General features: G+C 41.2%; 1 protein-coding gene and 1 long non-coding RNA gene across 4 annotated transcripts in view; one reads left to right on the plus strand and one right to left on the minus strand.

The window, feature by feature from the left end:
* Window positions 1-6,375, minus strand: part of LOC148844442 (Calcineurin-like metallo-phosphoesterase superfamily protein) — a 154,005-nt gene extending 147,630 nt beyond the window's left edge. Inside the window, exon 1 of one of the 2 annotated variants that reach the window (XR_016103479.1) lies at window positions 5,894-6,372. Coding sequence is in view for 1 of the 2 variants with exons in the window: in XM_088958747.1 (XP_088814873.1) it covers window positions 5,894-6,025 (132 nt within the window). In the remaining variant the exon portion in view is untranslated. Of the gene's footprint in view, window positions 1-5,893 lie in introns of both variants that reach the window. The other variant, XM_088958747.1, reaches the window with a different exon arrangement.
* Window positions 6,376-6,687: 312 nt separating this feature from the next.
* LOC148844443 (uncharacterized) lies at window positions 6,688-10,786 on the plus strand. Of its 2 annotated transcripts, none has more exons than XR_016103829.1 (3): window positions 6,688-7,438; window positions 9,894-10,447; window positions 10,544-10,786. It is a non-coding gene; the product is annotated as an uncharacterized LOC148844443 (long non-coding RNA). The 2 variants fall into 2 exon arrangements; XR_016103828.1 differs by having other exon boundaries at window positions 10,264-10,447.
* Window positions 10,787-24,229: the final 13,443 nt, after the last annotated feature.

Raw genomic sequence — 24,229 nt, forward strand, 5'->3', positions numbered from 1 at the left:
AATGTCCCAAAGCATTTTTGGAGTGATGTTGTTCTCACATCCTATTTTCTGATCAATCGGATGCCCATGTCAATCCTTGGAAGACAATCTCCTTTCTCCGTGTTGTTTCCCACTTTGTCTCCATTTCCTCTCACCGCAAGAATCTTTGGCCGTGTTTGTTTTGTTCAACACTTGGGGCCTGGGGTAGACAAATTAGATGCTCGAGCTACTAAGTATATCTTTCTTGGCTACTCGAGGACTCAGAAAGGGAATAAGTGCTATAACCCTAAATTCCATAAGTCATTTGTGTGCTCTGATGTCACCTTCTTTGAATCAGTTCCCTTTTTCTCAGATGTTGTGGTTTCTTCTCCTTCCTCCATGGTTCCTCTTCCCGTCCCTGTTGCGGATCCCCTTCCCGTGGCTCCCATTCCTGCTGCAGATTCACCTCCCATGCCAGTTTCTACTGAGAGGCCACCAATCACACAAGTGTATACCCACAGAAGAGCACCGGCCCCTCCTCCAATTCAGCCCTCGTCGACAGATCCTGCCATTGCTTATTCTCCCTCAGATCTTGATCTTCCTATTGCCCTGCGGAAAGGTAAACGCACTTGTACTTCTCATCCTATTTCACACTATGTTTCAGTTGCTCACCTGTCTGCTTCTCATCGCAAATTTATATCATTGTTGTCATCTATTTCCATTCCCAAGACTATCCAGGAAGCCGTTACCTCCCCAAGGTGGTGGCAAGCCAATGGAAGAGGAACTCTCTGCTCTACAATACAACCACACATGGGAACTCACTGCTCTTCCTCCTAGTAAGCATGTTGTTGGGTGTAAGTGGGTCTACACAGTGAAGTATCTTCCTGATGGCAGTGTGGAGTGATTGAAGGCGAGGTTAGTGGCCAAGGGTTATTCTCAGTTGTATGGTGTGGACTATATGGAGGCATTTTCTCCTGTGGCTAAGATTGGTTCAGTTCGGGTGTTGATTTCATTAGCTGCTATGTATGATTGGCCTCTTGTACAACTTGACATCAAAAATGCCTTCCTACATGGTGATCTCATTGAGGAAGTGTATATGGAGCAACTACCAGGGTTTGTTGCTCAGAGGGAGGCTGGTAAGGTGTGTAGGCTCAAAAAGGCAATTTATGGACTGAAACAATCTCCACGTGCTTGGTTTGGCAGGTTCAGTGAAGTGGTGAAAACCTTTGGGATGAAACAGTGTCAGGTTAATCATTCTGTGCTCAGCTATAACTAAAAGGATGGGAAAATCTTGCTAGTCATGTATGTGGATGATATTGTCATAACTGGGAGTGACAACAATGGAATCGACAGGTTGAAGAAATTCTTACAGGGCCACTTCAGTACGAAAGATCTGGGGAAGCTGAAGTATTTCCTGGAAATAGAGGTTGCGAGGTCAAAACATGGGATCAACCTATGTCAGAGAAAATATGTTCTTGATCTACTTGAAGAAACAGGATTGTTAGGTGCTAAACCAGTAGAGACTACTATGGAACTTGTAAGTAAACCCTAGTAGATTCTAGGTCGAAGTAGAGAAGAAGAAATAAAAGTGAAAGAAGAAGAAGAAGAGAAAGAGAGTTCGACGAGCCCCATCTTGAGATCCTGAAACACACAAGAAGAATGATAGAAGGATATAGAACAATTAAGTGACTTAGTTAATCTGCTAATAGACATAAGGTTAAAATGGAACTTAGGGACATATAAAACAGAAGATAAAAACAAGGAGGAGAGATCAGCATCACCAACACCACAGATAGGAGATGTAGAACCATTAGCAAGTGTAACTATTTGAGATGTGGAGAGCGAGAAAGGGAATAGAATACATCAAGAGTCCCAGACATATGATCCGAGGCTTCGGAGTCAATGATCCAGTGTGAGGCTTTGGAAGCTAAGCAAGCCATACCTGAATGGGCAAGTGTAGCGGTGTTCTGCTGAGATATTTGAATGAACTGCTCATATACTGCACGCAATACACTCACCATTTCCTTCTCAGAAGCACAAGCAGATGTGGAGGGGATTGGGTCAGTTTGCTAACTTTCAGTAATTGTGCCACTATCCTTAGTCATGCCATGGTTAGGTGGACCACACAAATCATAGCAGAAATTAACTGTGTGCCCCTATAAACCACAATGTGTACACTTTAACCGGCCTCCAGTCCGACCACTAGCCCGGTTAAACATGTGACCACCATGGTTGCTTTGGAGTCCACTACTGCCACCACCACTTCTATTTCCACGACCACCCCCTTTAGTCACTACCAAACCAGATCTGTCAGAGAGAGGAGAATGTTCTACCGACTCAATGGATGTCCTCTTAAGACGGGCAAAAACTTCTTCAAGTGAGAGGAGAGAAGACCCCCCCAATATTTGTGCTCTGACAAGCTCATACTCAGCCTTCAAACCCACAAGAAACCTTGTCACATCAAGCTGCTCACGTTGTTGTTGTTGGATCTGAACATCTGATGTTAGAGGGTGATACACATTGAACTCATAATGGATGTTCCTCAAACTTGCATAGTACTCTTCTAAGCTTTGACTCCCTTGCTTCAAATTGAAGTACTCTTGGTACAACTGATACACCCTAATTGTATTGTCTTATCCAGAGTACAGCTTCTTAGCATGATCCCAGATTTCCTTAGTTGTATCTAGGAACATGAAGTTAACACTAATCTTTGGTTCCATGTTGTTCCAGAGCCATGTCATTATCTGTGCATCTTCTTGTTCCCAGTCACTGAACCCAGGGGAATCAAAAGGAGGTTTCTCCTCTCTCACATGTTTTACCTTCCTCTTGGCCTTCAAAAATATCTCCACAGATTTCACCCATGGTACATAATTCTCACCATTCAACTTGATGGATTTGTTGTCATTCCCATTTTCAAATGAAGCCATCTTAATTATTTCACCTTCAAATATACAACACAACCTCACACTCTTCCACAAGACTTATCTCACTTATAACACCACCAACTCCAACTTCTTCAAATGCACATTACACACCACACACTAAGGCTGAAATCACTCAGTCATCACATCAAACACCTGGGCTGCACACTGTAGAATCATTCACCATCAACACACTAAAGCTGAAATCATTCAGTCATTACATCGGACACTTGTTCTTCATACTGCAGAACTGATTACACACAAAGTCTAGGAGTTCACTTTTAAATATTTAGAATCATAGATACACCAATTACCACGACACAACCACCACCACACCACTGCTGTTGTGAACTTCAGCAGTCGACAACTCTTCTTTCAGCACACATATGAGGAAAAATGCAGAGGAACACTACTGATATGCATATCAGTCACACCGAGCTCCACAACAACCAACTTTTGAAGCAAAAAAAAAAAACATTCACAGTCCCTTACTTGGACAAACAACAACAGTGTTCATACCTGTCCACCTTCAGCCCTCTTCGTACACTGAATAGAGGGTTTAGTATACCACTTCAACGACCACCACAACAACAACCGGAGGCATTCTCACCTCCAGGCCCACAAAACGACAGTTCCTTTTCAGCCCCTTATAGAACCTCCACTCAGGTCAGTCGAAAAATGAAGATGACTGTGAAAGTTGGTGGCGAACCTAGAAAGAGAATAGCAGCAAGAAAGAAAGGAGAATACGACCTTACAGCTCTGATACCATGTAAGTAAACCCTAGTAGATTCTAGGTCAAAGTAGAGAAGAAGAAAGAAAAGAGAAAGAAGAAGAAGAAGAGAAAGAGAGTTCAGCCAGACTAGAAGAGAGTCTCTAAATCACACCTCCCCTAGCCGACCCACTTGTATTTATTCAAAATCATAGAGTTACAAGAAAGACCATTTTGTCCCTAATAAGAGGTAGGACACATAACTTAAACTCAGATACAATAGACCTTTCACTCTTAGCAGATAAACCAGAATGACCAAAATACCCCTGACTCGAGCATTCTAACAGAACTCAATGCCAAGTTGAGTGTTGATGCAGGTGAAGAGTTTGAAGATCCTGGAAGATACAGGAGGTTGGTGGGAAAGTTGAACTACCTGACCATTACCCGACCAAATATATCATTTGTTGTGAGTATGGTGAGTCAGTTTATGCAACATCCTCGGATTCCTCATTGGAAAGCAGTTCTAAGGATTGTTAGGTACCTGGAGGGTGCTCCAGGTCGTGGTTTGCTATACCGGAGTGGAGGGACCCTTGAGATAGTAGGGTACACAAATGTTGGGTATTGTACCTTCCTTAGTGGCAATCTTGTAACTTGGAAGAGCAAGAAACAAACAATAGTGGCAATGAGTAGTGCAGAAGCTAAGTACAGGGCTATGGCTCATACCACATGTGAACTAGTATGGTTGAAGAACTTGCTACAAGAGATGGGGTTCTCAGTTGATAAACCCATGAAACTATACTATGATAACCAAGTTGTTGTTCACATCTCTTCCAACCCAGTCTTCCATGAGAGAACTAAGCATATTGAGGTTGATTGTCACTTTGTAAGAGAGAGAGTGATAAGTGGAGTGATAACCACATCTCATGTGAGCTCAGGAAATCAGTGGGCAGATCTCTTTACAAAGGGATTGTCTCGGGGCAGAGTAGATTATATTTGTGACAAGCTGGGACTATATGACATATACTCTCCAGCTTGAGGGGGAGTGTTAGAATACACGAAGCAAGGGTATTTGGGTCATTTTGGTTTATCTGTTTGAGAGTGAAAGGTTATTTTATTTAAGTTTAAGTTTTGTGTCCCATCTTCCATGAGGGACAACATGGTCTTTCTTGTAACTCTATTATTTGAAATAAATACAAGCAGGTCGGCTAGGGAGGACTGATTTTTCTCCTTCCTTATCTGGTCGAACTCTTCTTCTTCTTCTTTTCTACAAACTGCCTTTGTACCAAGTCCCTTGAGGCAAGTCCATGTTAGCATCCTAAATTCTTAATGCTTACACAAAAAAAAAAATGATTTTAGAATTTTAATTGCCTTTTAAAAACATATTTTATTAGGATGAATGAATGAACAACATTAGCAAATAGGGGGTTCTTGCCTTAAGGGGCTTGGTTGTGGGTCAAAGCCCCCAACCCAGCCACTAGGTTCAAAAAAGAACAAAAAGCACAAAAAATAAAAAAGAATACGCCTGGGCTGAAGCACAAGGCGCACCAGGCACCTACCTTTTGAAAGAACACACATGAGGCACGCCTTTAAAAATTAAAATCACTGCCTCCACGAGCAGTAGATTTAAACCAAAAACTCTTCCAATTTTACTTCTATATTCAATATAGTTCAGAACGTTTCAAAAGAGTTGTAGAGTTGTCACTCTTTTAAATTCATCACAACCACCTTCCATCCGCTAATAGACTGCCCTAATGATTTCTTCAATTTATTGGGTCATAAGAAGTCCAATAATGCTAGAACTAGACTACAAAGAGTTCTTGCTTGAAACAGTTTATTTGAATAACTTTTTTGCAGTTGGACTATCTTTCTTCTTGTATTCTCTTTTTTCTTTTTCTTTTGAAAGTAAGAATTAGACTTTCCACAGCTACTGTTTTAAGTTACAATTTGCCTAATTGCATTTGTTTATTTGTTTTCATTCTTTCCTACAGGAAGATTTTGCTCTATTTAAAAATGCAATTCTAGTTCTAGATAAGGCATGTTATCAATGGAGATAAACTTTATCAATTAAGGGCTTAGCAAACAATAAATAAATAACTGTATCACTCAAGGGGGAATCACGGGGATAATCAAATAAGCGAGAGTCCTGCTCAACATATCTGCTGAACCATTCGCTATACACGAGACATCGTCTCACGCATCAGAAAACGGAAGGACGATAAAACAAAAAAAGAGAGAGAGAGAGATAATAAGAATAAGAGAACGGATATGACTGTTGGTAAAATATATTAAGGAATCTATAGTTTACCTTAGAGGAGAAAGATTGGGGGAGCTGAGGCCAAGAACAAGACCACAAAGGGGCCACCCAAAATGCAAACATTTCACCGTAGAGAAGACTCAACGCCCAAACGCAACACAAAAACAATGTCACCTTCCGCATCCTGTCCTGCAATTCCTTTTCTTTTGTTATAAACGATTACAATATGCGTTCTCTTTGCCACGTTCAGTTAGCCTCTGTTCCGAATGGGATAACAGACCCCTTTCGCATCAGTGTTCTCTTTTTTCTGTCGAAAGGCATCAGTGTTCTCAACTCCACGGCTCTACTCTCGAATGATCACTCTTTGACCGGGGGGAGAACCAGGTGGGATAGGTTCCTGACACAAGGCGCCTGACAACGACCTCAGAGGCACATCCCACTGTGCGTTGGAAAAATAAGAAAACATAAAAATGGAGATGTACGGAGATGTTCTCGATGAACAGTGGTATGTGCCTGTGATGTCGATATAAGGTGCCATGTGTGAATAGCAGATCTGGTCTTATGAAGAACGATTAGTAAAGGTATTCACTGCCCAAAATGCACTGCGGATATGCTACAAACAACTGAACAAGACGTGTGCAACGGGTTACGGAACCCAATCAGAAATAAGCACGTCAGCGATCTATTTCTACTTTAAAACCCGTCCGATGCACGTGCAAAGGAATATTTCGAAGGAGTGTCGATCAATGGGAATGGGATTCGAGTTGGACCCGTAGTAAGATAATTTCTTCAAGTGATTGGTAAAGTGTGCTGGTCGTAGCGGAAACTTAGGGATCGAATCCTGCTTGCACCGCAGAAGAAATAAAAATAAAAAGTTGGGGTTTCCTCGATCAACTCCAAATATCAAATAGCCTGGCCTGGAAATTGATACTCTCGTCGCCTGCGCCTAATAAATATGATTTTTTTTACAACTCCTGCCCCCACGTCAAGAAAAAGTTGTAAATTTTTTACCGTTATACCCTTTAATGCAAAAAAAAAAAAAAAGAGAAAAAGAAAACGAACAAACGAACTCTGTTCGAAACGAGAACTTCTCTAATCGCTCTTAACCGTCTTCTTCCCCATTTCGAATGTTGAAGGCTCAACGGAAGCTCCCTGTGCTCACTGTTCGGTAGAGGTCCCGTTTCGTCACTGGTAGAGATCTCGACCGTCTTCCCACTTCGACATTGGTCCATTTGTTTCAAACGTTGGGAAGGTTTTTCACCGCCTGCTCCATTTAGAACGTTGAAAGATTTTTCAGAGGCTCCTACATTCGCCGTCCGGTAGAGGTCCCGTTTCGTCACCATTAAAGATCCGACCATCTTCCCCATTTCGACATTTATTTGCTTCTTTCGTCCCTTTGATTAAGGTTTCTAGGCCCCCGTACTAGCCATCGGAGGTAGCTATTCTTCACCGTTAGAAGTGAGCTTTCCCGGCCATCATGCACCCCTCCCGGGCATCCAAATCCGATAAAATGTGGCACGTCGGAGATCGGAAAGGACATTCAGTAGATTATAATGGGATTTGCCTCCAATACCATGTTCCATTGCTCTACGTGCGGTAAGGAACTAGTTATTAATAAATTCTTTAATGTGTTAATGTGGGATGTTTACTTTGCTTTTGCCATTACTCATTCTGTTGTCTCTAGAAATGGAGTTGGAATATCTGCATTTTGTTAAGCATTCAAGCGGCATTATGTTGAACTATTATTTAACAGTACAGTGCATTTATTTTAGTGAATACCATGTAGATGGTTTATTGTTGGAAGTTGAGTAATAATTGAGTCTTGTCATTCATTATATGAAATTAAAACGGTATACTATGTTAGGATTGTCTCATGTGCTAACATTAGAGTGTTAAATTCTCGACAAAGAACATTAGGTGACAAAGTTGGGACAATGTGCTCCACTAAACGATTTAGGGAGATACTGAATAGTTTGTCTTTAAGTTTGGAGCACAAGAGAAACTCCAACAGACTCCCTTTGGACACTTCTTGGATTTGCCACATGTGACTGTGGAGACGTCCCTTTTGAGTTATCTAGTAAAATGTGGAACTCGACTAGCCATTGCTTTACAATTGGTGAAAGGACTATGCAATTCAGTGAGGCCAATGTTGCCTTGATAACGGGGCTTGGCATGTCAGGTAGTACGGTTGCCCTATCAGAAGGCCTACCCAATAGTGGATTGTTCAAAAAATTGTTTGGCTTGGATGAAAATCACTTTGCCTCTATAGAGTTGGATCTAGTGTGGCATAGGCTAAAAAAGATTGTTTTGTTAGATGGTGAAGAGCACATTAAGGCGGTGGTGAAGTTGATTATTTTGTTCTTATTCAGTTAAGTGTTGTTTCCCTAAGACAGTTTCAAGGTTGAACTCCTTATGGGCTGGATACATTGACGATTTACAACATATCGATGATTATGCATGGGGAAATGTGTACATGAATTCCTAGTCGGTGGTCTTGACCTGTTTATTTCTAGTTATGGTGTTGGATTAAGCGGCGACTCATCCTCGCTTAGTAGTTGCCTATTTGGATGCAACCCAATGTTGATGGTTAGTGTGGATGGCATTCATTCTTTTATTTATACTTCATGTAAATCTCATTCAATTGAGGATCAATTATTAGTTGTTTGCTTTTTATAGACATGGATTTTCAAGCACACAATGCTATTCACTCCTTCAATTCCCGATGCCAATCCTCGTTTGTCCAAGTGGGGGAACATGGAATATCAATGGAGGCTGAAGAGAGCTGATTTGTTGAAAAATGTTGGACTAAAAATGGTTCTCACTTCTGTTCCTCTACTTATGGTGTTTGTAGTTTTTATTTGTTTAGTTGTTGGAAGATCCAAAATGTCATATAGATTTATAAATCCATTAAAGGTTATTAAGGCTCCGAACCCTATTAGTGAGGAGATGACCTTAGTGGAGGTTCGGTCAAAGGGCTATTTAAATTGAATTAATGATTTTTTTTGTGGAATCCTTTATGTGACCCAAGTACATGGTAGTAATTAACCTTTGGTGTTCATATGTAGTTTGTAGACCCAGGGGGCCATAGTGTGGTCCGATAGAGAGAACCCTAGTCATAGGTGGGGTGGTTGGAGGGGGCAAAAGGTATTATTAGCGTAGCATACATGTTTTGAGTTATATACAAGTTGATAAACTGCTAGTGTTGAGATTTGTTAACCAGATTCTAACTTAATTTTTCAGGGATTTTGAAAATCCTGCATTGAATCTATGGAATATCAAATTCTGTGTACGTAGGCCAACTCGTACACCTCGACAAGAAAGCAGAATGAGGCACTTCATGAGGAAGTTAATAGGCTCTATACAATGTTGAGAAATAATGGGTTGGACCCGGATGCAATACCATTGAGTGAGGGGCCGATAGGTTTGGCAACGTGCATGCCAGAAGATGATGATTATAGTGCAGATTTGCATGTTGGAGTCACAGGCAACACCATGATGGCATAGAAATCTCCTAAAAGGACTAACGTTGTAGCCCCGTCTTGCAAGATCGTTAATGTGTCTCCATCCATTGCCTCTACCTGCAAGCGTAAGTTTTCCCGAGCAAGGAAAGAGTAAAAGCAAAGCAGCACGGAGGTGTCACCTTACCTATCTCTTGGGCAGCAAGGGTAGGTAGCGAAAGATTTTGCCACTGTTGCAGAGTCCAAAAGAGTAGTGAAGGGGAAGGTGAAGTGATAATTGTTGGTTTTGTCTATAGGGTTGAGTTTGTTGTTGTGTGTAGGGTTGAGTTGTTTAGTAGTTTAGTGACTAGTGGAGTATTTGATGTAGTCGGTGGATGCACGATCCTTATGGACTTCTTTTAAGATGAAAGAGTTGCTCCCAAAGGAGGACTTGCCAGTTGTGAAACGGTTCTTGAAAAACTTCAAGAGAGGGCAACTGCGCATGATTGTATACTAGATTGTGTCCATTCAATTGATTTTCTTTAAACTAGATTTTGTTTGTATCATTCTTTTTCTTGTGTAATGAGGTTGATTAATGGTTATTTTCATGGCAGTGAACAATTAATATGCAGCGATGGTGTTGTATTTTTTACCCCAGATTACCTGCTGTCCCTCTTCAACCTGGAAGCATGGGTGTACAACGAGGTATTGATTTGGTTTAAGGGGTGTTGTATGCCGTATAAGGCTAATTGGCAATCCGGTTTCTAAGGTGGACCTGCCCATAAAAATTCCTTTACTTGTTTTGATTTGACATGTTTGTTTGTCTAGGTCATAAATGTGTATGGGTTCTTGTTGATCGCAAGACCCACCAACACCCTCAAAGTATGTTATGTGTTTTCGATGACACCGGTTTGGGTTGTTGCTTGCAATGTGGCTGAAATCCATAGGCTAATTGTGTGTTTGTAATGCAATTGTATTTCTCAGATGCCCGCCACGATGTTCTGTACCAGTGTTGAACCCCAAAGAAATATTGATGTGCGATAAGGTTTTTATACCATTCTCCGATCACTGACACTGGCAGCTACTAGTAGTGGATATATTGCACCAAAAAATCAAAGCTTACAATTCCCTAAATAGCAGTTGCCATCAAGCTTATGCAAGAACCATGGTATGTATCATCGAGTTGATTTTTACACTACTGATTGGGTATAAGATAATGAGTCAGTTTGCTCATTTGTCTATATGATTTCACATTATTTGGCAGCAAGAAAGTTTGAGAGAAAATTTGGCACCATTTGTTCCTAGGATCACCGGTTGGCCATTTGAATTCGTGGAGTCAACCCTTAAACAAGTTGGGTATGTGTTATATGTTCAAAGCTTAGGTGTAGGGGTACTTGTATGATGGTTATTGAGTAAAAAATTATTTATGTTTTATGCAATGGTAGCGAGTGTGGAGTGTTTGTGATGAAGTACATGGACTACATTGCCCCGCAGATTTTGACTTTGGTCTAATAAGTACATGTGAATTCCATTTGTTAGCACATACCTAAATGTCTCCCATTATTACTAACATATAATACCTTTGTTGTAGAGAATGATTGATATTATTAGGTGGTTGGCAAGGGCTCAACTCATTCGGAACCATCTCCCATGATTTGCGCACGTTATGAGGAAGAATGTTGGTTCATATAACATGGTGTAATTATGGTGAATTACAAAGATGACTGAAAACTTTTTTTTTTTTTGCTTTCTCTCATCTAACTAGTATGAACAAATATTAATAATGTAAATAATTGTACAAAGCCAACGATTAAGTAGATCTAACTGTGTAAATGTACAAATGCATGGCTTATCTCCAGAGCAGCATTGCCCCATTATGTGTGTAGTGTGACTTGTGAACAAATTTTTGCTCAACAAGTACTAGAGCAAAGGAATGTGAATATTTTTTAAACAATTAGGAAAGGGTGGGTTTGGTGGCCAACGAACCTCTCCGCACCCGCCACAACGGCCTCTAGGTGATTCTGCCATTTTCAACACTCTGCCTCGAAGGCGGGCGCGTGGGTAGATGGGTGGCGGTACCACCTCCACGGGGTGGGGAGAGGTTTCTTGGACGCCTCCACGGGAGGTAGAGACGCTTCGGGCAAATGGGGAAGGTTGACAGTGGAAAAATGGTGCTTTTGCAAAACCATCATTTTCCTTCGCCAGTCTAGGTTGTTGGGCCAATGGGTGATTGGAAGGTATCGGGATTCTCGGTGGGTCAGTGACAGGAGGGTGTGGGTTTGGTGGCTAGCAAACCCCTCCGCACCTGCAGGAGCGCCCTTTGGGTGATTCTATCATTTTCAACACACTATCCCAGAGGGAGGCATGAGGGTAGACAAGCAGCAATACCACCTCCACAAGGTGGGGAGAGGTCTCTTGGACGTCCCTGCAGGAGGTGGAAACACTCCAAGCCAATGGGGAAGGCCAATAGTGGGAAATAGTGCTTTTGCAGAACCACCATTTCCCATCATTGGTCTAGGCAGATGGGCCGATGGGCGGCCAAAAGGTGTCGGGATGCTCGGTGGGTCAGTAGAAGTAGGAGGGTTGGGCTTGGTGGCTAGCGAACCCTCCGCACCCGCCAAAGTGGCCTCTGGGTGATTTTGTGATTTTCGATACAACATCTCAAAGGGGGGTGTAGGGGTAGAAGAGTGGTGGTACCACCTCCACAAGGTGAAGAGAGGTCTCCGAACTGTCCCCGCGGGAGGTGGAGACGCCCTGGGTCAACGGGCAAGGGCGACGATGGGAAATAGTGTTTTTGCAGAACCACTGGTTCCCATCATTGTTCTAGGCCGTTGGGTCGATGGACAGTTGGAAGGTGTCGAGATGCTCAATGTGTCAGTGGCAGTAGGAGGGTGTGGATTCAGTAGCAAGCGAACCCCTCCGCACCCACCGGAGCTGCCTCTTGGTGATTCTGCCATTTTTGACATGCTATCCCGGAGGGGGGTGCAAGGGTAGATGGGCATCCGCACTCACACCAGCCAATTTCATTACATGAAAACACTTGAAATACAACCATTTTCTATAAATTGTCCATTGACTTGTGAACCAAGATTTAAATGCATGTAGTTTCATTCAACAACCAAGTCAAACCAATAACACAAGTGCATGTGCAGTTAGGCCGTTGAGGCATGGTACTAGCTCAAAACAAGCACACAAAAAAACAACAAAAAAAGCAAAGATTAAGAGAAATCATTACATGCTAGGCTTTCAACTTTGTTGGACCTACTCCTACTCAATGGATTCCTTGCATGTGCTCCTATAGTGTCCCGTGTTACCACATCGCCAGCAATGAACCTTCATTCTCTCAACAAGCTAGGACTCAATCCATTTGGTCCAAGGTCGGCTCAATGGTCATTTGGACTTCGGTGGGCAAAGTGTAACAGATGAGGAAGGATCGATGTCCACACTCGTTGAGAATGACAAGGCTGTAGAAGGCAACTAATCAGGTGACATAGGGTATATCGGCTGAGAGTATATGGACCCTCTGTTTTTCGATCATGTAGTAAGGGTCAAAAAATTTGTACACATTCCACCCCGCTAGAGATATGGCTGTGCATGCATATGCACATGGGAGGCCACTCATTTTTCACTCCTTGCACTGGCACATCTTCTGGTCCAACCGGACGGTATACTTCCATTCCCCCTGAGTCCTCAAATTCATGAAAATGTGCACAGACAACAAGGAACTAGATGCTATTGCGAATTCTCGCGTGCAACTTCTATTCAATCCTTCTCCTGACCGGTGTTGTGCAGTCTTGGACTCGCAATGTTGCCTCCATAGGAGCTTGATCAATTTCAATCGAAATGTATTCAGCATTGTCATTATAGGCTAATCACGAATGTCTGAAACCCATCCATTGAACGTCTCTGCAATATTGGATGACATTTTGTATGCCCTTAGTTTTAATTAGTTTTGATGTACTTTTGATATTTAATGTAAATAAATAAAGTACATGTTTGATTCATGTTGTGTGGTATGCTTCTGAGTAAGACCCTAAAACTAGACACTTAATGAAACTTGTGTTAGTTTTAAATGTTCACAGCCGTTGGATAAGTCTGGGGAGATTTATCATGCCAAGGCTAACACTAGTGTGCTGCCAACTGTTGAGGTGGCTTGTCTCAGCCGCCAGGGTGAGACCCAAGGCACACGTAGTGTAGGATTACTTGAACCCTTAAATTGGACCAGATTTCTAGTATTGCTCTGGACCTTTGAGATTGATGGGCGAAATTGGAAAGTTACACCTGACCCCTAGACCCGATTATGTTATTGCATTAGGTGTCGGATTGGGCTGTCTTTGATATGCCAATCAATGAGATCCTTAGCGGGGGTCAAAACCTGGGTATGTTGGGTCTGTCTGAGAATTCATCTGAGTGGGTGATCATAGTGACGGGATCAGCCCCTTTGTCGGACAAAGGTAATGATTGGGGATGCACTCTCTCTAATGGAAACCAAACTGCCGACAGTTGATTTCAATCGTTGGAATTTTGTTTTGCAAAATCTATACATATGGTATATACTTATATATGGTTTCAAAATGTTTGCAAATGGTTTTAATTCCTTGGATCCATGTCAGTAGAGAATGCAGCATTGTTCCTTGCAGTCAAGGGAGAAGTCTTCTCTTGTCGGGCAGTGCTTGATCATTATGGTCTGAGAGGTTAAGTGTAAGGCCATTTAGGATAATACCTAATGGGCTAATCTTGCATCTGCCCACAACCCCTGGGGTTTTATAAGATAGCTTGGCCCAGGGACCACTTAGTGTAAGTGTTGGGCCCATAGGGTCCAAGGGATGGACTCAAGGGGTTCACTAGGCTTTCCGGTGAATTCGGCAAGGCCTTGTAACAGAGGCTGGGCCGAACCCATGTGGCTGATGTGTAGATCAATGCCATACAAAGAAGCCCAACTGAGTAGCAGTTTAGAAGACTATTGAGCACTTAATACATATTGGGCCTAAAGCACATTTCGATCTTGGCTGATTTGATTAGTCACTTAAAGGGGCGAATCTGAGATTAGGTTAAGCCCAAAAGCTTATCCAATCTACAGATATGATTAAGAGGAGTCCTAATCCAAATACAAATTTGGATAAGGGCAACTCCTAATATGATTAGGAGGTTTTCTTAATCATTAAGAAAGATGAGGAAAACCCTATTTCGATTACTTGAATTCGAATCTTAGGTGTTTTTAGTAGAACATCCTACATTATTGAGATAGGATCTCAAATAACCCTAGAGAAGAAAACAGTAGTTCGCCACCTTCTTCTCTAGCATTCTCCTCCAGCAGCCGCCACCACCTTTTCTGTCAATTCGAGTTCTCAGTTAGAGAAAATCAAGAAAGGTTCTTGATTGGTCGTGTGGTGCTCACAGTCTTCCATCGAGTTCTTCAGAACAACCTGGTCCGTGGGACGAATACTGCTGGTTCAACTCCATCATCACTGTGTCATCTTCAGTGGGAGCTGATCTTGGGATATTCTTTGGGCGTGAACACCAATGTTGGGAGATATTGCTTCTCTGGATCAGGTATAATCCCCCCTTTCTCTTTTGGTTCAAATCTGGTCTGTTTTGGTTCAAGTAGGATCCTTGAATTTTGATTCTAAAATCAGGGAATACGATTCCCAGTTGGAAAAAATGTAGGAAATTTTTGAAATTCGCCCACCCATTCTGCACCCCTTTTGGCGTCCATATGATGGATCCTACCATTCTTTCAGTTGATAGCATAGTGAAGGGTCATAATGTTGTGATTAAGTTGGATATATTAAAAGCATACGATCGTTTAGACTGGAGTTCTCTTTTATCTATTCTTGAAAAGTTTGGTTTCACTATGGCCTAGATTGATCTTATCCATAAAGTGGTGTGCTATTTTTTATTCTCTCTAAAGATTCGGGGTTGTCTTCATGGTTATTTAAAATCTTCTAGGGGCTTGAGGCAGGGTGATCCCCTCTCACCTTATATTTTTATCATTACCTAGGAATGATTGTACTCCTACCTCTCACTATCTTTATGCAAATGATACTATCATCTTTTGCAATGCCACTCACAATGCAATCATGAAGTTAATGGCTTTTATAGAAATTTATGAAACTTGCTCTGGACAGTACATAAATAGAAGAAAGAGATGCTTTTATACTTCTACAAAAATCTCTCCTACCCTTGAAAACATTCTTCAGAATGTCCTCAATTTTGGGAGGCAGTTTCTTTCTTGCAAATACTTTGGTGTTCCCATCCACAAGGCAAGGCCCGATAGCACATGTTTGAAGAGTTTGTCGAGGAAAATTTCTGCTAAGTTGGAGTCTTGGAAAGGAAAGCTTCATTCTCCAGGTGGTCAAATTATTCCACTTGGACATGTATTAGCCTCTTGGCATCTCTACTTAGTGATGGCATTTGATTTTCCCCACAATGTCATACAACGACTAGAGAAGTTCTTTAAACTCTTTCTTTGGGCCAGTGCTGATGAGACTGGAAAACTCAACTGGGTTGCTTGGGCTGAGGTCTATAAACCACAGAGGAGGGAGGTCTTGGGCTCAGATGCTTAGACAATGTAAACAAAAATTTTAGGTTGAAATCCTTTTGGTGTGCTCTCTTTGAGAAGGGGTGCTGACTAGATTATTTTGTAGCCAAATTCTTCAAAACTTAGTACCTCGACAAGGAGTATAAGGGTTCTAGTACTTGGAAGAAAAATGTTCAACTCATTGAAACTTTGATGATTCATTCTACATGGCACATTAAAGAGGGTTGTGTGTTGTTCTGGCTGGAAAACCGGTGGGGTTATGAACCTTTATTTCGGCATGCTTTAGACCCTCATTTGATTGACACTAGCATCCAGTTGAAAGATGTTTTGGATGGCAGTGGTGTTTGGCATTGGAATAGAATTGGTAATAAACTATTACCTGACACAAAAGATTAGTTGATTTTCCAATAGATTATTCTCAAGGATGAGCAATATCTCAAATTTGGAAGCATACTTCAAATGGTAACTTTACTTGCAAATTTGCCTAGCAAGGTCTGCATTCTCCATTTGCTTATCTCCCCTCACTGCATAAATTAATATGGAACAAAAAGGATTCCCCTAAGATAGCTTTCCTTGCTTAGAAAATCTTGAGAGAGAACATTCCCACTGATGGTAGTATCAGGCAGCTTAGTATTCCTGTTGTTTTTGCATGTAATTGTTGTATCAAAAGGATGTTTGAATCTACTGATCGATCATCTCTTTGTTTATGGAACTTTGGCCACCAGAGTTTGGCATGACTTCACCACTTTACTAGGGATCCCAGATATCATTGGCTTAACATCTTGTTCTAGACTTCTTTATTTGCTTTCTTTTGGGAGCTCCAATACTACTTGTGAACGCTGGGAAAATCTAACTGTTCACTTCATGGTCGAGCAGGAATTGCACTTGATGAGAGATGATTTGGCCCTCCAGTGGCATTGTGCCACGTGCAAGCCTTGAACTGTTACTTAACACCTTGGTGTCATGTAGGCACCTCAACCCAAGATTAGATCATCAATCTTAGGACTAGGTCACCTATCACAGGATCAGGTCACCTATCGCAGGACCAAGTTGGCCATTACAAGACCAGGTCACCCATCGTAGGATAAGGTCGCCTATCGTAGGACCAGGTTAGCCATAATAGGACTAGGTTGCCCATCACAAGACTAGGTTGCCCATCCCAAGACTAGGTTGCCCATCGTAGGACTAGGTTGACCATCGCAACATCGAGCAAGGGACCTCAACATGAGGGGCGACCTCCTTCCATTGACCTAGCTAAAGCATAGTTGGTGACCTGTAGGACGTGGTGGCCAAACCCCATCATGAGTGGGCTATCGTCTCCGAATCCTTCAGGATCACGTGTCCCCATTGACGAAGCTAACTACCACAAAGCCTTTTTCGGTTACGACTGGATAAGCACTTCCCGCATTTGTGAAGTCCATCATTGGGCATGAAACCGCCTGCAAATCAGACAAGCCCAAAGATCTCAGACAAGTCCATCATTGGGCATGTCCCCTTCCTTAGAAAAGGTACGCATGATTTACCTCTCTAAGCACTCTAGCTCTCTTGTTTTATTGTAATCACTTACCAATTCACTAACTTATGCATTAGAGTGCCCACCCCGGTTCAAGCAAACCAAATACTTTGATATATGTCTTCTTGCAGTTCAACCACGCGAACCTAATCCAACATTTGAGTTGTGCACCAATAGGGAGAGTTAGATCGTGCAACATCACTACCCATCATAACAAAAAACTAGGAGTGATGGGCCTCCCATGATTGGATTTTGTGAAATATTTAGAAATTAATATTGACTCCACATCATCTGGCCAAGACAAGGCAGGCCAATCTGGCTAAGTTAAGAGGGAGACAGGGAAGGGATTAGGCACCCCTCTCTCTAGTCGATGTGAATGCAGAATTCCCCTTCATAATTTAAATCCAAACTGGAGACCCAGAACCTCTAGTAGCTCGAATGGATGTTCCCTTTTGTACTCCTAGACCAATCCCCTTTTGGACATAGGGGCCTGAGCAAAAGGGTGAGAGATTGATCCCTCACCCCTTTTTTCTATTAGAGCCCCCACCTTCAGACTCAATTGAATGGTCTGAAGGGAGAGGAAGCATGAACCCCTCGAACTCTAGAGAATTTACCGGTTCTCATGTTCAAATTTGAACACAAGAAAGAATAGTTAGATTAAACTAACAGAAAAAAGAATAAAAAATAAAGAAACAAATAGAGAAATAAATGAAACAAAATCAGGATTACATTCTAGATATTAAATCAAGTTTGAGTGGGAACTTAGGGGTGTGAGGTGATCGTGTTAGATAGTGTATGCCCTTATCTCCAATCAGATTGATGTACAAGTACATTTATCGTACATAAATAAAAGTACATTATCGTTTCATGTTGTCATTGGTATGTTTCTGTGAATTTACCCCATAAAACTAGACACTTATGAAACTCATGTTAGTTTAGAATGTTCTCAGCCATTGGATAGACTTTGGGAGTTTTATCCTAACAAGGCAGACACTGATGTGCTGCCAAAGAAGTTGTGGCAACCTATCTCAGATGCTTGGGTTAGAGCCAAAGCACATGTAGTGTGTGTTTGGTTGAAACACTAAACCCGGACCATTTTTCAAGTTATGCCCTGGACCTTGGAGATTTATGGACAGAACTAGAAAGTTACACATAACCCCTAAACTTGATTATGGTATTGCACTAGGTTTCAGATTGGGTTGTCTTTGATATGCAAATCAGTGAGATCCATTATGGGTCAAAACCTGGGTATGTAGGGGCAGTTTGAGAATTCACTTAAGTGGGTGATCATAGTGATAGGATCGGCCCCTTTGTCAGAAAAAAGTGAATAATGATCAGGACTGCACTCACTCTGATGGAAACCTAAAACTGTCGGTAGTGGATTTCAATTGTATTTGAGATTTGGTTTTGCAAAATATATTTATATTAATATATTTTAAGAAAAGTGTTTGCAAAAAGGTTTTAATTTGAGCAGAGAGTGTGACACTACACCTTGCAGTTAGAGGTGTAAAGTGGGTCATGCCGGGCCAGCATGGCACGACTCATGGGTGGCCCACCCAAAAGGCGGGCCATGCCGTCCTCCTCGGTGGAAATTTTGGGTGTCGGCCTGGCACGATGCACGGCCCAAGCCCAAACAGGCCCGTGTCGTTTATTGTAAATGAATAAAGTACATATTTGATTCATGTTATCGTAGTGTGTTTCTGTATAATACCCTTAAACTGGACGCATATAAGACTCGTCTTAGTTTAGAATCTTCACAACCATTGGATAAATCTGGGGAGATTTATCCTGCCAAGCCATTGGACACATATGCAGTTTTCTAAATTGGGAATAGGATTCCCGGATGGTAGTAAAGAAATTTTTGAAATTTTGCCCATCCTTCATGTAGGGTTCGGCCACCCAAATTAGAGTTAGTTCAAGTCTTGAACCAAATTAGAATATATCTGAATCTGCGCAAATGGGTAGAAGGTGTTCTACCCGATTTGCGCAGTTAGCATTTTTTTTCTAGGAATTGCTTCCCAGATTATGGGCGAATGATCTAGAAAACAAATCTTTATTTATCTATCATATTTATAGAATCATTTTGTAAATAATTTCTTTTAGACAAATTGTATAGGAATTCAATGTGATGTAATAATAGAAAAATTAGGTATTTCTATTTTATTTCCATCTGGAGATTGCTAGAGTGTGCAACAGAGGAGAAGAAGATTTCACAGAAACAAGTTCTGCAATCTGCAATTTTGCATATATGAATTCTGCAATCTGCGATTAACTATTCTTTGCAGGTTTGCAGGATATCCAAGAAAATCACAGTGCAGCCCTCTGATTTTAGTATCTTCATAATTTGATTATCTTGAATTAATTGATTTTTAGATCCTTATTCTTGAATTAAATCTTGAATTGGACACCAAAACTTGGGCCGATAAATACCAGATTTGGTCCACCGAATTATTGGATCGATGGGGTTGGCTTTTCTAACCCTAATTCGATTTAGGCCAAAGGCTTGATGGCCCACTTCAAGTTTTAATTTGGCTCACCTATGTAAAAACCTAACTTTAATATGATAAAACTAAATCTGCCCTGATTTAGCTACATGGGCCGAACTGGCTTTTGCAATACGGCCCATGTACCAAGATAATGTTATATAATAACATTATGGGTTGTGTTGGCTAATACTAATTTAATCTAATTAATTAAAGGTTTTATAGATATTTTAATTAAATGTATCAATTTATTCCACGCATGTGATATATGGATGTATGATGTGCTATGTACATGGGCCATAAGTACTTGGCCCATGATTATTTCGATAGTGCCTCTTTCGCACATCATGGCTAAATGCACATCATTGCCATGGTGTCCATAAAATCATTGGATGATCTCCCCACTTGGTGGGCCCCATATCAGCTTTCTCCTGAAGATGAACTGTGCAGAACCCTAGCCATTTAGGGCCCATTTAAACCTAGCTTTGAGAAAGTCAATGGGAGCCACTTTGGTTTGACCTAAATAAAAGTAGGGCATAATATTTCGTTCCCTCCACTGAAAGGCCTTCCATCATTAACATGTAGATGGGTCCTTCAGTAATGAGGAAATGCACCATAAAATTGGGCTATCCATTTTCTATTAGATCTGTTGGATTATTTCATAAGATGATAGGGGTGTCATAGACCGATGTGGGAGGAGTCTATCCTAAAATGGAAAACTCTCTCACGATACCATGGTGTTCACGAATATGATGGGTAAGCACTCACTGGACAGAAAGGTTTAACCTAAAATGGCATTGAACCTTGTTTGACAAAGGCCAAAGGGAAAGCACATGAGATAAGCTTAGGGGCCCAAATTACACTAACTAGTATCATAACATTATGTTGGTTCTGACGTCCGAGAAATTGGATAAGGTTGCTAAGAACCCTGCTCCGGATCGTCTGGGTGAGAGCTTCTAAGGCCCACAGGATGAATGTCAAGAATGGGAAGAGAAAAACTCTCTTGCCCGGTGCTATATCATAGCATCCTTAGACAATCAGGTACAACAACAATTCGATCAGATCGAATTGTCCAAAGATATCTTGAATAGTCTAAGGACAATGTATGAAGAGCATAATCATTCTACTCATCAGAAGGTCCTAAAGTTGTTTATGACCGCACAAATGTCCAAGAAACAACTAATTCATGACCATTGTCTTAAAATGATGAAATATATCATAGAAATAGAGGCTCTTGGATCTGGCTAGATCATGTCACGAAAGTTGATGTCATCCTGAACTTTTTGCCTCCTTCCTTCAATCAGTTCGTAATAAATTACAATATTAACAAGCTAAATTTTAGCCTTCATGAACTCAACAATATGTTGCAGAGGGCCAAAGAACTAATAAAAAAGGATGAGTCTATTGCCATGCTTTTTGAAGGTAGCAAATCGGGCAAGAAGAAGAGGAGGCAAAGAAGAAACCTCAGAAGAAAACTAACAAGCCTAAAAAGTAGAGGAAGGACAAGGCATCAGATGTTTGTCACTTCTACAAACAGACCAACCACTAGAAGAGGATCTGTACTCAGTAACTGGAGACCAAGAAACAAGGTAATTTTGAATCCTTTGTCATAGAAACCAATATGTTGGTGACTTTTGGTTCATGGTGTATTGACTCTTAGGCTTCTACTCATGCATGTAACACATTGCAGGGGTTCAGGACAAATAGAAGACTAAGTGACGGTGAAGTGATTCTTTACTTGGAGACTTCTCCAAACGTTGCAGCTACAACCATTGGAACTATTGAATTGTATTTTAGAGAATGAATAATTACATTAAAAGATTGTCTTTGTGTACCCAATTTGAGAAGAAATTTAATTTTTATTTCAAAACTATATGCATAAGGTTATTTTGTTCACTTTACTAATGTAATTACTATCAAAAGGAATAACAAATTCCTCGCATATGGAGAACTTGAGAATGGCCTCTATATTCTTCATCCTCTTGTGGAAACAAATATAACCGAAACTAGGCCAAATAATAACCCTAAGAAAAGAACCTGTGATACAGTTAATCCCACGTGCCTGTGGCATTACTGACATGGCCACATTAACATACATCGTATCACAAGGTTGGTAAAGGATGGTTGTTTGGATTTTCTAACTATGGAAGATCTTCCAACCTGTGAACATTGCCTTCAGGATAAGATGACGAAATGACCTTTTAACGGTATGCCTGAAATATGTTAGGACACTTGGATAAGATGAATGTTAGGACACGTAACCAGCACATTTATTTTATAACATTCATCAATGATCACTCTCGGTATGGTTACGTGTACCTAATGAGACACAAGTCTGAATCCTTTGAAAATTTCAAAGAGTTCAGGCAAGAGGTCGAGAAATAGTCGGGGAGACACATTAAGTCCCTTCGATCAGATCGAAGTGGCGAATATCTCTCTGGCGAATTGAGGGACTACTTAAAGGAAATGGACTAGTATCACAACTAGCTCCCCCTACTACACCACAATTAAACAATGTGTTAGAAAGGAGGAACCAGACTTTATTTGATATGGTCTGATCACTTCTCATACACTCAGAAATACCCACATGCTTTTGGGGTTATGTATTGGAGACTACGATATACGTGTTGAACAGGGTCCCAACCAAATCCGTTCCGAAGACTCCTTATGAGCTTTGGACTAGTAAGAAACCAAGTGTGAGACACTTGAAGATTTGAAAAGAACAAGTGCTAACAAATTGAAATCTAAAACCAGTCGTTGCCTATTTATAGGTTACCCAAAAGGCTCTGTAAAGTATTTATTTAATGACCTAAGAGAGAAAAAGTATTATGTAGTCGAAATGCCCAAAAGGCTCTGTAAGGTATTTGTTAGACAGTTTTCTATGCCCTTAGCTCCAATCAGTTTTGATGTACTTTTGACATTTAATGTAAATGAATAAATTGCATGTTTGATTCATGATATGTGGCATGTTTCTGTGTAAGACCCTTAAATTGGACACTTAATGAGACTCGTGTTAGTTTAGAATGTTCACAGCCGTTGGATAAGTCTGGGGAGATTTATCATGCCAAGGTTGACACTAATGTGCTGCCAAGTGTTGGGGTGGCCTGTCTTAGCTGCTAGGGTGAGACCCAAAACACATGCAATGTAGGATTAATTGAATCTTTGAACCGGACATGATTTTTAGTATTGTCTTGGACCTTGGTGATTGATGGGCAAAACTGGAAAGTTACACCTGACCCCTACACTCGATTACGATACTGCACTAGGTGTCGGATTGGGCTGTCTTTGATATGCCAATCAGTGAGATCCTTAGCGGAGGTTGAAACCTGGGTATGTTGAGACACTGAGAATTCATCTAAGTGGGTGATCATAGTGACAGGATCAGCCCCTTTGTCAGACAAAGGTAATGATCAGGGATGCACTCTCTTTAATGGAAACCAAACTGCTGGTAGTTGATTTCAATCGTTGGAATTTTGTTTTGCAAAAATTTATATATATGATATATAGATATATACAATTTCAAAATATTTGCAAATGGTTTTAATTCCAGTGATCCATATAAGCAGAGAGTGCAACATTGTTCCTTGCAGCCGAGGGAGATGTCCTCTCTTGTCGGGCAGTGTTTGATCATTATGGGCTAAGAAGTTAAGTGTAAAGCCATTTAGGGTTACACCTGATGAGCTAATCTTGCATCTGCCCACAGTCCTTGGGTTTTTATAAGATGGCTTGACCCAGGGACCACTTAGTGTAAGTGTTGGGCCCATAGAGTCCATGTGATGGGCTCAGGGGGTTCATGGGCTCTCTAGTGAATTCGGCTAGGCCTTGTAACAAAGGCTGGGCCGAACCCATGTGGCTAATGTGTAGATCATTGCTTGGGTCCCACGCCATACAAAGAAGCCCAACCGGGCAGCAGTTTGGAAGCCTATTGAGCACTTAATACTCATTGGGCCTAAAGCCCATTTCGAACTAGCTGATTTAATTACCCACTTAATGGGGCGGATTTCATATTCAAATAAAGATTTGAATATGGTAATCTCCTGATAAGATCAGGAGTGGGATAACACCAAATAGGATTTAGAGGTTTCTTAATCATTAAGAAAGAGGAGAAACCCTAATCTTCAATTACTAGAATTCGAATTGAGGTTTCAGAAGAACCTCCTCCTGCAATATGAGATTGGATCTCAAAAATCCTAGAGAGAAGAAAAGCAAATATGCCAACTTCAGCTCTAGAGTTCTTCTTCAGCCACCGCCGCCATTCACTACTTAGTTTGATCTCTCTAAGAGGGAAAGATCAAGAAGGCGTTCTTGATATCAGCCTTTGCTAAAAGGCTGATTATGTACGGTGCACTTTGCTTCCATCGAATTCTTGTGAAGAATTTGGTTCGTAGGACGAACACTACTGGTTTTGTTCTA

This window comes from Nelumbo lutea, chromosome 8 (assembly GCF_056320005.1).
Source record: "Nelumbo lutea isolate HS-2025 chromosome 8, American lotus-T2T, whole genome shotgun sequence".
Classification (NCBI taxonomy): Eukaryota; Viridiplantae; Streptophyta; class Magnoliopsida; order Proteales; family Nelumbonaceae; genus Nelumbo; species Nelumbo lutea.